The sequence below is a fragment of the Barbus barbus genome, assembly GCF_936440315.1.
Source record: "Barbus barbus genome assembly, chromosome: 7".
NCBI lineage: Eukaryota > Metazoa > Chordata > Actinopteri > Cypriniformes > Cyprinidae > Barbus > Barbus barbus.
The window spans coordinates 21,108,101-21,123,747 of record NC_136735.1 but is presented as its reverse complement, the minus strand read 5'-3'; the positions used below and the strand labels follow the sequence as shown (position 1 = coordinate 21,123,747).

General features: G+C 39.3%; 2 protein-coding genes across 5 annotated transcripts in view; both read right to left on the bottom strand.

The window, feature by feature from the left end:
• LOC306872831 (MSL complex subunit 3-like) overlaps positions 1–15,647 on the bottom strand; it is a 135,056-nt gene that overhangs the window by 96,483 nt on the left and 22,926 nt on the right. The window lies entirely within an intron of this gene.
• Positions 12,268–13,911, bottom strand: LOC306872840 (E3 SUMO-protein ligase ZBED1-like). Of its 2 annotated transcripts, XR_013784433.1 has the most exons (3): positions 13,089–13,821; positions 12,445–12,925; positions 12,268–12,378 (listed from the first exon to the last, which is right to left on the bottom strand). XR_013784433.1 is itself a non-coding variant. In XM_079421711.1 (2 exons), the coding sequence occupies exons 1-2, from the start codon at positions 13,707–13,709 to the stop codon at positions 12,536–12,538; spliced, it is 1,011 nt and encodes a 336-aa protein (XP_079277837.1). In that variant the 5' UTR covers positions 13,710–13,911; the 3' UTR covers positions 12,268–12,535. The 2 variants fall into 2 exon arrangements, 1 of the variants encoding a protein (XP_079277837.1); XM_079421711.1 differs by having other exon boundaries at positions 12,268–12,925; positions 13,089–13,911.

Below are 15,647 nucleotides of genomic sequence, written 5' to 3'. Positions count from 1 at the left end.
CACGAGAATGAACGAGCAAAACTCCAGCCGCGAGTAGAAAGGCTTATAGTTAATAGATCTGAACAGCACACCTCCTTTAACACTGTTACATCTGTCGGTCACACTTTATATTAGGTGGCCTTAATTACTATGTACTTGCATCAAAAGATAAGTACAATGTACTTATTGTGGTCATATTGTATTGCAAAACACTTTTGCTGCTATTGAGGTGGGATACAGGTAAGGCTAGGGAACAGGTTTGGTGGTACGGGTAGGTTTAAGGGTGGGTTAAGGTGTAAGGGATGGGTCAACAGTGTAATTATAAATTTAACTAGATAAAAAAGTTCAAGACAAACTTTAGGTTGGCTTGAGAAAGCCTAGCCTTAAAGTTTAAAAGCAGTTGTAAAAGCTTGAAGTTTGAAAATTTAGATGGATGGATTACATAGATATTGTTGCTAGCATGTTTTTAGCATGATTAACAAGTCACTAGCAAGATACTAGCATGTCACTAACATGATTAGCATGTTGCTAGCATGATAAACAAGTGACTAACATGTTGTTAGCATGACTAGCAAGTGACTAGCATGTTGCTAGCATGTTTCTAGCATGATTAGCAAGTGACTAGCAGGTTGCTAGCATGATTAGCATGTTGCTAGCATGATTTGCAAACTTCTAGCATATTGATAGTATGTTTCTAGCATTATTAGGATGTAGCTAAGATAGATAGATAGATAGATAGATAAATTAGAAATAAGCATGTGCATATGCAGGTTGGTAGCATGATTAGCAAGTGACTAGCATGTTGTTAGCATGTTTCTAGCATGATTAACAAGTGACTACCATGTTGTTAGCACGACTAGCAAGTGACTAGCATGTCGCTGGCATGTTTCTAGCATGATTAGCAAGTCACTAGCATGTTTCTAGCATGATTAGCAAGTCACTAGCATGTTGATAGCATGATTAGCAAGTGACTAGCATGACTAGCATGTCGCTAGGATGTTTCTAACATGATTAGCAAGTGACTAGCATGTTACTAACATGTTTCTAGCATGATTAGCAAGTTACTAGCATGTTACTAACATGTTTCTAGCATGATTAGCAAGTGACTAGCAGGTTGCTAGCATGATTAGCATGTTGCTAGCATGATTTGCAAGCTTCTAGCATATTGTTAGTATGTTTCTAGCATGATTAGCATGTCGCTAGGATAGATAGATTAATTAGAAATATTAGATAGATGAGTTTGAATGGATTAGAAATAGTACATAGAAGGGAAGTCTGATTGAGTCTAATGGGCTTCAGTTTGTTTACGTTTGAATTTTGACAGTTGGAGTTTGAATATGAATGAGTTTCAATGGATTAGAAATAGTACATAGAAGGGAAGTCTGATTGAGTCTAATGGGCTTCAGTTTGTTTACGTTTGAATTTTGACAGTTGGAGTTTGAATATGTATGAGTTTGAATAGATTAGAAATAGTACATAGAAGGGAAGTCTGATTGAGTCTAATGGGCTTCAGTTTGAATTTTGACAGTTGGAGTTTGAATAGTCTTGGCTCATCTGAACATTCCATGAATGTAAGTCTATGGGATTTTTATGATTTTTAATATTCATTTTTATGAAAACTATAAGTCGGATCAGTTAGAAAAGATATAGCACACTAAGTGAGATCATTCTGAAGAGCTGGGCTGAGTTTGGTGGTTCTATCTTGAAAGCTCTAGGAGGAGATGCGTTCAGAAATTTGGCTAAGAATAATAATAGTGAATAGTGAATAGTGAAGTGACATTCAGCCAAGTATGGTGACCCATACTCGGAATTCGTGCTCTGCATTTAACCCATCCAACGTGCACACACACAGCAGTGCACACACACACACACACCGTGAACATACACCCGGAGCAGTGGGCAGCCATTTTATGCTGCAGCGCCCGGGGAGCAGTTGGGGGTTCGGTGCCTTGCTCAAGGGCACCTCAGTCATGGTATTGAGGGTGGAGAGAGCGCTGGACATTCACTCCCCCCACATACAATTCCTGCTGGCCGGAGACTCGAACCCGCAACCTTTGGATTACAAGTCCGACTCTCTAACCATTAGGCCACGACTTCCCCTATAATAATAATAAGCTTAAGTAGAAGATCAGTAGGTTGGCTTTCTCAAGCCAACCTAATTACAGAAATTAAGCAAAACATCCGAATAATGGAAAGCCGGTGAAATATCGGGTGGTGTGTACTGCCGAATCTCCAGCAATTTGTCTGTGATGAAACTGATTGCAGAGATATGACTAAAAACGGGACAAACTAACAAAAACATAAAAACAACTGCGGACAATGAGCAGCGCCATCTTGACACATAAATGGATTCTAAATGCTGAATGGATTATAGTGCGCAATGGGAGCTCCCCACATAACCACTGGAAATCTATCACTCATTTTACTGTAGATCTCACAAAGTTAATTAAAAATAATCAAAGAAGCTTTACACTGCACAATTAATCTCTTACAGTGGGGGGAAAAATTATTTGATCTGCTGCTGATTTTGTACGTTTGCCCACTGACAAAGAAATGATCAGTCTAATTTTAATGGTAGGTTTATTTGAACAGTGAGAGACAGAACAGCAACAAAAAATCCAGAAAAACGAATTAAAAAAAGTTATAAATTGATTTGCATTTTAATGAGTAAAATAAGTTTTTGATCACCTATCAATCAGCAAGATTTCTGGCTCCCAGTTGTCTTTTATACAGGTAAGGAGATGAGATTAGGAGCACTCTCTTAAAGGGACTCTCTCTTGAAGCACCTCATAGAGTTTCAGTGATCATTACAATGGTGAGGAATCGGCCCAGAACTACACAGGAGGATCTTGTCAATGATCTCAAGGTAGCTGGGACCATAGTCACCAAGAAAACAATTAGTAACACACTACGCCGTGAATGACTGAAATCCTGCAGTGCCCGCAAGGTCCCCCTGCTCAAGAAAGCACATGTACAGGCAGTTTGAAATTTGCCAATGAACATCTGAATGATTCAGAGGAGAAATGGGTGAAAGTGTTGCGGTCAGATGAGACCAAAATCGAGCTCTTTGGCATCAACTCAACTCGCCGTGTTTGGAGGAGGAGGAATGCAGCCTATGACCCCACCGTCAAACATAGAGGAGGAAACATTATGCTTTGGGGGTGTTTTTCTGCTAAGGGGACAGGAGAACTGCACTGCATCAAAGGGACGATGAACGGGGCCATGTACCGTCAGGGCCAGGGCATTGAAGCAAGCCAGGGCATTCAAAGTGGTTTGTGGATGGGTATTCCAGCATGACAATGACCCAAAACACACGGCCAAGGCAACAAAGGAGTGGCTCAAGAAGAAGCACATTAAGGTCCTGGAGTGACCTAGCCAGTCTCCAGACCTTAATCCCACAGAAAATCTGTGGAGTGAGCTGACGGTTCGAGTTGCCAAACTTCAGCCTTAATGACTTGGAGAGAATCTGCAAAGAGAAGTGGGACAAAATCTCTCCTGAGATGTGTGCAAACCTGTTGGCCAACTACAAGAAACGTCTGACCTCTGTGATTGCCAACAAGGGTTTTGCCACCAAGTACTAAGTCATATTTTGCAAAGGGGTCAAATACTTATTTCACTCATTAAAATGCAAATCAATTTATAACTTTTTTTTTAAGTGCGTTTTTCTGGAAAAAAACATTTTTGTTGTTGTTGTTATTCTGTCTCTCATTGTTCAAATAAACCTCCCATTAAAATTATAGACTGATCATTTCTTTGTCAGTGGGCAAACGTACAAAATCAGCAGGGGATCAAATAATTTTTCCCCACTGTATTTACATCATGTCTATACTTTGTTTTAATGAGAGAATTCACGAACGTGTAGAATTCAGCAGAACTTCACTGAACACCGGCATTTTGGGTGGGGTGAGTGGATCGAGTTCATGAAATCAACAGATATGTCTGTGAATGGCTATATTGCTCAACACTGCTGCAAACAAGCTGTGAAGAAATATATGACCAGTGGATGAAAAGTCCCGAACTGCAAATTGTGGTTTTTGTGATGCGTTTTTGTCGCGGGTCTAACAGTTAGCAGACAGCACTCCAGTCTATCCGTAGGCCTACAGCATGTCGACATGTTACTTATAATTTTTTTTTTTTTAAAAAGACCCGTACACTGAGTTAGGCCTCTAAATATTTTTATGTCTGACGGAAAAACGACTGCAATTCTTAAAAGCGCATAAAAGGATTAAGTGTGTGATTTAGTTTTGTCATCTTAATTTGTTAATTATTTATTTTATATATATTTAGTGTACGACTTTATTTTAATCTTTTTTATTAAATTATTCTGTTTTTCTCTTTTCTCAGAAACACTGCTCTGTATGCTGCTGTTTGCACATTAAAATAAAACATTTGTTTGTATTTTTAACTTATCACCACAGACGGTTGTCCATTCAATTTTTATCTAATACTAATTTATTATTCTAATTTTATCAGTTAATGGTTATTGTTCGGATAACGAGCAGCGGTTAACCGAAAATTAAAAAATTAACCGAAATGAGCATTCCTATTTAAATCGCCTTAACTTTAGAGGATTTGTTGTGGAGAGAAGGGAACTTTAGCTGTGTTCATAATGTTTGTAAACATTTTGCTTTACCGGATTTTACCCTACATTATTTCTGAATGTAATCATAAAATGCGATGTAAGCCTTTACGTGACTTAGCCTGTTTTTTTTTTTCCTCTCAAACACAATTTTATACAAGTAACGTTTAACAAACATCAAACATTTTTAAATATCTTGAAAAAATACTTTAATGTCTTTAAAGCGTTAACAGATATTTTATTTTGTTTAGTAGGCTACATTTGGCCAAAATCTAGAAAAGATGATGCTGTATGGCTATGACTAAATGCAACAGGTTAAGATAGCCTACCAGATCTTCTGGGGGGTTTTTTGAGTAAAGAAAACACTTATTATTATTGGCAAAGAAAAACTGTATTTTTTCAACTCAAACCGGTTTCGGAACGATAATAATACAGAGGAACGCAGGAAAAGAAACCTTAAAATATTGATTCTGCTCAGAGTGAACTGATTCAAACCGTTTTCAAGCCCTGGTTATATTAACTATTGGGGGCTTGGTATATGGTACTGGCATAACCTCTGATTATTGTTTGAGTTTTATTCAAGTTGTACATAGTTATTCTAACTATCGGGGGCAAGATAAATATACTACTGAAATACAAACATTTCATAGTACTAGCATAACCTCTGATTATTGTCTCAGCTTTAGTTAAGTTGTACGTAGTTATATAACTAACTATCAGGGGCTAAACAAATAGTACTTGTAAGGGGCTAAACAGAAACACTATTTAAAGAATGAGCATTGTATACTTGAGTACTGTATACTTCAGCCGCAAAACTGGCTAACTAGCACAGGAAAGGCGATTTGCAAAGATTCGTCAAAAACCCTTATACTCACTTCTTCTGTAGGTGAGGCTGGATCACGAATGATTTGTGTGAACATGGATGCATTTAGGCAGATTGAAGTGAATGCGCCGATCCCCAAAGCGAAAATAACATTAATCATCTGTGCCTTCAGCAGCTCAGATGTCGGGAGTAAATGACGACTGCTATACTCATTATTATTACTTCCAACAACAAAACACCTCAATCGCTTAATCTGAGACATCTTGTCTTCCCCTGCACCGGAGTCCACACAATGGCGGTTGGACTGTTTACAAGTCACTCATTTCACTTAGGGCGGGTCTAAGGTAAGACGGTTCTGTCAATCAACTATCATGGGAGCGGTCTCTACAGAACTACATCATTCTGACAGGAATCTCAGAACAGCCTGATTTGAGACAGGGGATTTTTTAAAAACCACTGGGTGGATTTTTATCATTATGGATGTGTACACAACACACATTTATGTTCAAACAACTTGAAAAGTGAATTTTGTATGCGATGAACCATTTAATACTGAAGTCCTCTAGTTTCAGTTTACAGTAAATGGGTAATTCCACAAAATCGGTGTCTTTTCCACTTGGAAAAATAAAAAAATTAAATGTTTAATCAACATTTTTCGAATATACATGAATTGACGACACCTTAAAATGGCAAGAAATTGTATTGTGCCTAGGAGTGTGCGATATATATCATCTGCGATAATATCATAATTGTTGTTTTAACGATATGTAATTTGACTGAGTATTTTGCAAAAACCAAACAAAAAACCTACGGAGTGCACGCTTAGATTACGTGATGAAGTCTAGACTAGGGCACATGTGCATTTAGAGTTGAATTTCTTTCACTGCACGATTCAGTCTAATAAAATGCACTAAGAATGATCACAAAATTCAAGATATGGGGCAGAAAATGTATATATTTATTATTTATATATCATTTCATATAGTTACCATCACATGAAGAGCGCCGATTTTTTAAGAAATAAGCATGATTACAAATTTGATATTGATTTTATACAACAGTTGAATAAACAATAAGTAAATATTAAGGCTTACATTTTAGACAACATATTGCCTGTTTTTCCTCCATTTCGCCAAACAAAATAAAATAAATTCCAAACAGCTACAGCTCTGTTTTGCATCTCTGAACAACATGACAACGTTTCGTTCCTGAATGAATCAACCGTTTAAATGATTCTGTTCAGTTGCAATGACTCACTTATTAACAGTGACTTTTAATTTCACATTCAAAGTATTTTCATTTTAAAATTATTTCAAATATTAGTATTCAATGTTTTATGTTTAAAATGTCAAAGCATTATGCATTTGTAACTGCAGGTTAAAGCACTCCATGTCCCTCTGAGCTGCATTAAACAGTGTAAATACATCTAAATTCCACTTCAAATGCAACTTCTGCAAAGATTAATTGTGTTGATACTGGTATAATTTGTTTGATAATAGCCTAAATGTCTTATTCTAACTGACTGATTAAATGTAACAATTTGACTCAAAAGATGCACACTTTTAGAAAAAAAAAATGGCTTTATTAAAAGGTCAGATTGCCCATAAAAGGTAAAAATCTATTTAAACTTGTATGAAAAGATTAATTTCACTGATGTGAACTGACCACACAGAATACCACACTAATATCGTCTGATATCGTTATCGAAAAAATCCCTAAAAATATTCCTAAAAATCCCTAGAGATCTTTTCGCACAGCCCTAATTGTGCCATCTCCGATTATGTAATTTATTATTTTATGACTATTTTATACGTCAAGTTTTGGCATTTTTGTCAACCCTGTTACAGATACAAGCGTTACTATACAGCAGGCATCCTCAAATCTGGACCATTGCTGCAGAGTTTAGCTCTAACCCTAATCAAACACACCTGAGCATGCTAATCAGAATCTTCAAGAGCATTAGAAAATCACAGGTAGGTGAGTTTGAACAGGGTTGGAGCTAAACTCTGCAGCAGATTGGACCTCCAGGGAAAGATTTGAGGAACCCTGCTATATAGTATAGTTTATTTAGAACTATGTGCTAGTTCTCACATATATGAGCAGCATTTTAGTCCCTCTTTTCACTGGGATTGTTTAAAATTTTGGATTTTTTAAAGTATTTTGATATACTTGTCATTCAGATGACCAAGAACATCCCAATTTTGGATGGTGACCACATCAATTAAGAAAAATATATTGTTTTTTACAAGAGAGTAAAAAGTACATTTACATTTTAAAAATGTTAACATTATTGACCCTGCATGATGTCCCCTCCTCACTCAAGCCTCATAAATCATCAAAAATTGAACATTATAGAGGAGTGAGAGAAACATGCTTGTGTTTATCCAGATCAGATGGTCACTGCAGTCACTCGGATCCAGTCCGTATCCAGATCAAATGGTGGATCAGCACCTAGAGACGACCTCTACAGCCCTGAACATCAGCGGAGATCAAGACACCTAGATGAGCCCCAGAGACAGATCCCCAGTGAAGGCCTCGTCACCTAGACGGTAGGGGTGGAATGGTTCAACTTACTCACAGTTCGGTTTGTATCACGGTTTTAGAGTGACGGTTTCGGTGCGGTTCGGTATGTGCTATGTTTAGAGAAAAATTATACTGTCAAATAAAAATGAAAAAAATAAGATTAATCTATCTACCTACAAGCAACAGCACAAATAAATACAATAGAGTAAAGATACAAATAAAATAAACAGTAATTTTCCGGGGGGCGGGGTTAGGTAGGTCTAACATTAGTTTTTAGGTACAAAAATTTAATAAAGTAATCAAATGTAAAATAGCGTTGCATATTTTACTGTATAAATTAAAAATGTATCTTTATTAAAGTTACAAAGTCAAGAGCAGTACGTGTTTTCCTTGTTGTTGCTGTATTCATTATTAATATTAAGAAAGTGCTGTCACTTTAATCGAATGCAATGATCCAGCGCACTAATACTGTACGTTCAGCCAGCTATGTCTGCTAGGATATACTTACCAAGACGAGCATTTTGACATAACTTTAGTGTGAATTTGTCCATTCAAACACAATACTTCAGACTCAGAGAAAGCTTAATATTTGTGCGCGTTCTGATGTGTGAGTTTGCACACTTCGGATGAGCGCAAGCACAAATTTTCTCACAGCACGCGCAAGCTCACATCCTCCGGCTCTTAAATGTTTAAACTGGCAAGGCTTAAATGAGTTTAGTTTAAAAACAGAACGTGTTATCAACGTGTGCTGTTCAGGTCTCACCTGTGCGGAAGGTCTCATTATCGAATGAACGCGATATTGCGTAGCTTGTCAGTGAACTACGGCTCCGTGTATTAAATGCTGCTCCATTTGAAAGCAGGTGATGGAGATTTACCGCTAATCAAGAAACCGGCTTTACTGACGAAATGCGCCTGCATATCGCATGCGATATATCGCCCAGCCCTAACGCACACACACACAATACATGTCCTCATCCATTGTCCTCATTTGGATAAAATTGGTCGCTTTGGATAAAATTGTCTACTAAATGTACTAAATATAAATGTGTGCGTGTATGTGCAGTCAATCGAAAAAATAATAATTAATCGCACATTTTGTAAAATTAATCGCGATTAATCCCACCTAACATTAAAGTTTTTAAATATACTTTTATATTGCAATATTTTCACATTCAATCTTCAAATTGTTAAATGTACAAACAACATAGACCGTATATTTTTTATATTTCTTTAAATGGCATCTTTTTTTATGATTGAAGGCCAGCATCACTGATATCAATAGCTACTACTGATGTCTCTATAAAATAGTTTTTTCCCCTTAATATTTAACCGTTGACTGTAGCCATTCAGCATTACAGTATAATTGAGAGTTATCAATTTGAACATTTATTAGACTTAAGACTTAATTTAAGCGAACTTAAATTAAAAAACAATTTAAAACAATCACATGAACCCATTATAATAAGTTACATATTTAGCTACTTGTTCCCTTCAGCAGAAATATTCAGAAAATTAATACTTACCAAACACTAAATTCTAAATTAAATATAGATGAACCCCTTAAAGCTAAAAGTTATTGATTTCCTCTTTTAGACGTCACAGCAGCTGGTTATTAGCTTATTTGCCTGCTATTGCTTTAAAAGCTGCTGCGGAGCATGACGCGGATCTGACATGCATCTTATTTTCTCACAAATCTCTTTACCTTTCCTGACCCACTTCAGGTCTTAAAGTCTCTACTAATGAGCGGACGAGTTGAATCGGGTGTTTTAGATGAGGGAGACAGTGCTGGGGTGCCTCAGGACAGCTTTTAAAACCATTTCAGAGACACGTTCTTAAATGTGACGTATATATAACATATTGCATGCACGCACAGTTTTAAGGCAGCTTTAATCGCCTTTTTAGTAACTTCATGCCTTAACTGACGGCATAAATAGGACATTGCATGCACGTAGCTTCTTTCGCTGTTCAATATGAAATGATACAGGCTACAGCGTGCGCTGGCACCTTTGTGCGTGTACAGGTCCTTCTCAAAAAATTAGCATATTGTGATAAAGTTCATTATTTTCTGTAATGTACTGATAAACATTAGACTTTCATATATTTTAGATTCATTACAACACAACTGAAGTAGTTCAAGCCTTTTATTGTTTTAATATTGATGATTTTGGCATACAGCTCATGAAAACCCAAAATTCCTATCTAAAAAAATTAGCATATTTCATCCGACCAATAAAAGAAAAGTGTTTTTAATACAAAAAAAGTCAACCTTCAAATAATTATGTTCAGTTATGCACTCAATACTTGGGTCGGGAATCCTTTTGCAGAAATGACTGCTTCAATGCGGCGTGGCATGGAGGCAATCAGCCTGTGGCACTGCTGAGGTGTTATGGAGGCCCAGGATGCTTCGATAGCGGCCTTAAGCTCATCCAGAGTGTTGGGTCTTGCGTCTCTCAACTTTCTCTTCACAATATCCCACAGATTCTCTATGGGGTTCAGGTCAGGAGAGTTGGCAGGCCAATTGAGCACAGTAATACCATGGTCAGTAAACCATTTACCAGTGGTTTTGGCACTGTGAGCAGGTGTCAGGTCGTGCTGAAAAATGAAATCTTCATCTCCATAAAGCTTTTCAGCAGATGGAAGCATGAAGTGTTCCAAAATCTCCTGATAGCTAGCTGCATTGACCCTGCCCTTGATAAAACACAGTGGACCAACACCAGCAGCTGACATGGCACCCCAGACCATCACTGACTGTGGGTACTTGACACTGGACTTCAGGCATTTTGGCATTTCCCTCTCCCCAGTCTTCCTCCAGACTCTGGCACCTTGATTTCCGAATGACATGCAAAATTTGCTTTCATCCGAAAAAAGTACTTTGGACCACTGAGCAACAGTCCAGTGCTGCTTCTCTGTAGCCCAGGTCAGGCGCTTCTGCCGCTGTTTCTGGTTCAAAAGTGGCTTGACCTGGGGAATGCGGCACCTGTAGCCCATTTCCTGCACACGCCTGTACACGGTGGCTCTGGATGTTTCTACTCCAGACTCAGTCCACTGCTTCCGCAGGTCCCCCAAGGTCTGGAATCGGTCCTTCTCCACAATCTTCCTCAGGGTCCGGTCACCTCTTCTCGTTGTGCTGCGCTTTCTGCCACACTTTTTCCTTCCCACAGACTTCCCACTGAGGTGCCTTGATACAGCACTCTGGGAACAGCCTATTCATTCAGAAATTTCTTTCTGTGTCTTACCCTCTTGCTTGAGGGTGTCAATGATGGCCTTCTGGACAGCAGTCAGGTCGGCAGTCTTACCCATGATTGCGGTTTTGAGTAATGAACCAGGTTGGGAGTTTTTAAAAGCCTCAGGAATCTTTTGCAGGTGTTTAGAGTTAATTAGTTGATTCAGATGATTAGGTTAATAGCTCGTTTAGAGAACCTTTTCATGATATGCTAATTTTTTGAGATAGGAATTTTGGGTTTTCATGAGCTGTATGCCAAAATCATCAATATTAAAACAATAAAAGGCTTGAACTACTTCAGTTGTGTTGTAATGAATCTAAACTATATGAAAGTCTAATGTTTATCAGTACATTACAGAAAATAATGAACTTTATCACAATATGCTAATTTTTTGAGAAGGACCTGTATTTGAAGAGCGCGCGCTACGAGCACAATATCTTTTTGTTGCTCGTTTGACTCGCGCCAAAGCAATGTTAGAGTGCGTCTGAAACGTCTCCCGTTTGATGTGGTCAAAGACGTTCTGCATCTAAATAAACGTAATCCTTTTCAAGAAAAAAAAGAGAGAGGCAGCAGTTGTGAATGAGGTGGCCAACCCTAGCCCCTGCGTTAATTGCCTTAAATATTTTAACGTGTTAATCTGAAAAAATGAATCGTATGCGTTAACAGGCTAATTTTGGCATCACTAATATTATATATAAGCTCCATACCATAGAGCCCCCCCCCCACATAACAAATCCCAATTTAACCCGTCTATAAACCAGTGTGCTCCAAAATAGTGACAAAATTCGCATTAAGAAGATATAAGCATACAAAGCTTGCACTTCGTCACTTCTGCCGAAATGGCGCAACGATTTTTTGACGTCACATGGTACTTCATCTCATCAAAATTTCTGTCCAATGAAATGCTCTCTAGAATTCGAAGCGCCCGCCCCCTATACTATAAATAGACGCTGAAGCAGTGGCTGAAATAGGTCACTTGTTCACAGAATTAGTATATACTAGGGGTGCAACGGATCAAAAAGCTCACGGTTCGGATCGTTTCTCGGATCAGAGTCACGGATCGGATCATTTTTTGGATCAACAAAAAAAAAAAAAATAAGACAAGACAAATAAACATAAGTTTTGTCTTTTTGTTTATTAACACTTAAATTATTAAATGAAAATATATAAAATCAACAGTGCACAAGGCATAATATCTTCTTTTTAACATAATTAATGAAAAACAACTTAAAGTGCAACATAAGGCATATCTCCTTCCTTTAAACATGGACCAATGACTATTAATAAAAAACAACTTAAAGTGCAACATAAGGCACATCATCTTCCTTGAAACATGGATAGTGAAATAAAGCCTATGTCCACATCATCAAAGAAAAATAAAAGAAAGAAAGCAAAGCATACCTGAGCTTATAATTTCAAATTCTTTTTCAAAAAGACAAGGATGTCTACATTGTCTGGGGAGAGTGTGGACCTCTTTGCAGTCACTATGTCACCTACTGTTGAGAACACTCTCTCGGAAGGAACTGAAGAGCCTGGCACAGCGAGATAGCATCTTGCCATCTTGGCAATATGAGGGTATTTACACTCATTGCTTTTCCACCATGTCAGTGGATCACCATCCACTGTAATGCCGCTTGCTGCCAGGTAGGATGCCACCTCCTCTTTGATGATGTCAGCAGGAGTCTTGCTGTCCATGTCTTTGCTGGCAAAGGTCTCTCCAAAAAGCTCTGCCATCGCCGACTTCTTTTGTGGAGGAGATGTGTCCAAGTTTGCTCCTGTTGGCTCTGCAGCTTGACCCTGCAGAAAAAAAATAGTTGATTAATTAAACCTATTATTTATTTTCATGTTTCATAGACATGAAAATGTGGCAATAACATTTAATAAAAGCCATTATTACTGAAAATAAAAAATGTATTTAGATTTAAATTTATCATTTTTAAATAATATTCTTTTTCTTTACCTCATCACACTCTTCAGTGCCCAGACTGCTCACAATCTCAGTGGTGAGGTCACTGTATGTCCTCTGGCGTAGGGCAAGGTCCATGTGAGACAGGGACTTGAACCTCGGATCCAGGGCAGTAGATCTGTGAAGGTAGTCCTGTAGAGTAGGGGGTGAAGTGTATCTGGGCTTCAGGTCCTCTCTAATGGCAGTCTTGACATCTCGAGTGATGGTGCTGTCTTCCACACTTGGAGCCATGGATTGTAGAATCCTTGTTTTCAGCGGCAGGATCATTGACACAGATGGTGAAGTTTCAGTGCTCAGCAGAGATGTAACAGTTTTGAGGGGTTTAAGCACCTGGAGGACCTCCTCTGCCACTCTCACATCATCATCAGACAGGGTGATGATGTCTTTGACATTTTTCTTCAGGGTCTTGTCAGTCAATGTATATATAGCTGCCTGCTGCTCCAGATAACGCTCCAACATATCATAAGTGGAGTTCCACATTGTTGGGACATCATGTATGAGCTTATGAGTAGGCAGCTTTAGCATTTCTTGCTTTGTCTTAAGCACATGAGCAGCTGTTGTGCTTCGGTGGAAGTAGGAAACCACCTTCCTGATCCTCCCAAGGAGGCGGTCCATCCTATTGACTGAGATTCCCTTCTGTGATGCCAAATTCACTGCATGTGCAAAGCATTATCAGTTGTGACTGGGATATTAGTACTGGGCCTCTTTATCTTCCATTCCTCCACTGCTTGTGTCAGTACCTGCGCAAGATGAGTGCCTGTGTGACTCTCGTAGAGGGGGCGTGTCTGCAGCACCGGACTTCTCATCTCCCAGTCTGCTGTGATGAAGTGAGCGGTTATCGTCACATAGCTCTCCGTTCCCCTGGACGTCCACACGTCTGTCATGAGCGCAACAGAGGATGCTCGGGATAGTTCATCCACAACTTTTTTCTTCTCCTGCTCATAAAGATCCGGCACAATCTTTTCGCTGAAGTGGGTGCGCGACGGGATGTCGTAACGTGGCTCAAGCACTTTCAGCATGTTTTTAAAGCCCTCGTTTTGCACAACCGAATATGGCCTGTGTGTAGGCACTGTGGCATAAGGCACCGTGGCCTCATGTCTGCACCTATAAACACACCGATAGCGTTTGTGATGGCTTTAACCCGGTCTGATTGTGCAACAAGGGGCTGCTTAAATGCCGCGGTGATAAGCGGTTGTTGAGCAGCCTTCGTTTTCACTCCTGTCAGTGAAACACCGGGGTGATGTCGCTTCAAATGCGTGGCCATGCTTGATGTGTTTCCACTGTCATATGGCTTTCTTATGCCACAGTGCCTACACACAGTCACGGTTTTATCCACTGATCTCTTTCCTTCATTATTATATTTGACAGGGAAGCCAAAATGCTCCCATACAGGGGATTTAAATGACGCGGTGTGTTCAAGCTCCTCCGTTCCTCCGCTCACCATGACCACGCTTGTGTGTGGACTGGACATGCGCACAACCTAAGTGTGTGCCGAACCTAAGATATTGATCCGAACGGATCACGGATCAATGATGATCCGTTGCACCACTAGTATATACTGTACGGTGAATGGCACTTATGGAGCTTTTCCACTGCATAGTATGGCACGGTACAGTTCAGTACGGCACACTTTTGGGGGGTTTTCCACTGGGTACAGTACGTGGTACCTGGTACTTTTTTTAGTACCACCTCGGCCGAGGTTCCAAACGAGCCATACCGTTACCAAAACGTGACGTGTAAACTCTGCTGATCACTGATTGGCTGGAGAGAATCGTCACTGCCTACGTCATTGCACTTGTGGCACGAGACACAACAGACCCGCTAGATTTAAATCAGCACAGCCAGTGAAGGATCGAACGCAACTGTTTTGAATGGGTGTGCCTTTTTTAACAACCATAAATGGCTGTTTCGTTGTCTGTTGAGGAAGTACAGAGGATCCTCTCATGATAGCCGAGGAACAGATCCAGCGAGAGCTTAATGGAACGACGCAAAATTAAAAAGTTTTTCAGGAGTCACGGCAGTAGAGGCGGCGCAACTATAACGACACGTGAATTAGTGTTGTCAAAAATATCGATATTTCAATAAATATCGATACTGAAATATCTGAACGGTACCAATATTAATTTCCCGAAGTATCGATACACCGATACTAGCCGAGCTGTCACTTTCACTTCTCTCCAAAGGCGCGTGGACAAGCCCCACACGTGACCGCACTCGTCTCCTTCGCTCTGGTTAAATAGCAAAAGTGAAGTGAATAGAAAGATGACTGCTCTGGTTGTTAAAGAACACAGCAGGAGCGCTATCTGCAGGGATCTATGATCTCCGCGATGCAGAGAACGCGCACGGAATCCAGTCATAAAAACGGAGTTTACAGTTTAACGCGGAATGTCACGGAATTTGTCAAAGCTTGGATGAATTAATCAAAAGTACGTCATTCCACTTAAATCAAATCGCGATATGGACTAGTATCTGTAAATATTAAGCTGCAAAAGTCGATTTAAATATGAACCCTGCATGTTCTGCGCGTCTCTGTGTGAATGTGCTGCAAGTGCG